The 1,199-nt window shown below is 50.7% G+C and overlaps 1 protein-coding gene across 1 annotated transcript in view; it reads left to right on the top strand.

The window, feature by feature from the left end:
• The first annotated feature begins 1,001 nt into the window (after positions 1-1,001).
• Positions 1,002-1,199, top strand: part of COLQ (collagen like tail subunit of asymmetric acetylcholinesterase) — a 56,278-nt gene continuing 56,080 nt past the window's right edge. Inside the window, exon 1 of the mRNA XM_006170684.3 lies at positions 1,002-1,123. Coding sequence (XP_006170746.1) covers positions 1,012-1,123 — 112 coding nt within the window. The 5' untranslated portion in view covers positions 1,002-1,011. The remainder of the gene's footprint in view (positions 1,124-1,199) is intronic.

Here is a 1,199-nt window from a genome sequence, read left to right as displayed (position 1 = left end):
TATAACAGACTTTATAAATTCATGAAAAGTACTCATTTGAAGATAATTTTTTTTCAAGAGAGATTTTTGCTATCAGACATGCACACTTGCTGGGAGAGATGGAGAGGAGCAGAGAAACAGCAAGCGAGAAATCATCCCTGAGTGGGGATGGTCATGCTGTATTCCCTTCTCCTCCATCCTCCTCTTGGGATTTTGGACACACACACACATGTGCCCGGCATGAGTTTTAAGCCACTGGGTCTGGAACTCAAACCATGGTCGTCTACGTGGGAGTCCAGCAACGTAATCATTATGCCATCTGCTGGTCCTTGAAGATGCAATAACTTTTATTTGTACTTGAAGACCTTTGCCTAGCCAAATATCAAGTTAGTAAGGCTATTTCTTCAAACAGAGTTTGATAAGTAATCATTCACCTTACCATTTATTGTTTTTGTTTATTTGCATTGTACGGGGTTAAAGGTAGCAGCCCTGGAGATTAAAAAATGCTTCCACAGAGAAGGCCGTTTGGAAATATAGCTGCTGCCCCTATTATTGGGTGATAAAGAGAAAGAGCCCCAGGGCAGTCCTGTGTTTGTCACGAGCCATTAACAGTGTCATAGGTAGACAGCAAGGTTTGTTTACAGGAAGGCCAGGGTGACCCGGAGAGGGGCCTTTCCGATGTTGAGGAGCTCCTCAATAGAAGCAGGGAAGTCGGCTTGCCCTTGAGGATGGGGCCAGTGAGCTGGGAGGCCTGGCTGCCGTTTCGTCACCGCCTCAATCACTACTTACTTCAGTCTCCAAAACAGAAAACCCTGACATCTTCCTTGTACTGTGGGCATTCGATCCGGGGCTCGAGATAAATATAACCCGTGTAGTAGGGAGGATGGCCAGTGGGAAATGGTTGGCATTCTTTCTGAGTAAAGGCATGGGGGCCGGGGAGGGAGGCACAGCCTTGAAGACAGAGCAGAGCAAGAGGCCCGCAGCCGCCTCCCTGCAGCCTCCCTGGGAGGCCGACACTCAGACCCAGCCAGCATGGCGGTCCTGGATCTGATGACTCTGGGGATCTATCTTCAGCTCTTCCTCCGCTCTGTCTCTGCCGTGTCTCAGCCCAGGCCCATCAGCGGCGCCCTCCCGATCTCAGCAGGTAGGAGACGGCAGGGCAGGGCAGGGCAGGGCAGGGCAGGAGGAAGGGGTTGCTAGTTGGCCTGATGGTTTTCCCG

This window comes from Tupaia chinensis, unplaced genomic scaffold, assembly GCF_000334495.1.
Source record: "Tupaia chinensis unplaced genomic scaffold, TupChi_1.0 Scaffold148822_2, whole genome shotgun sequence".
NCBI lineage: Eukaryota > Metazoa > Chordata > Mammalia > Scandentia > Tupaiidae > Tupaia > Tupaia belangeri.
The sequence above is the reverse complement of the archived record's forward strand: the minus strand, read 5'-3'. Positions and strand labels throughout refer to the sequence as shown.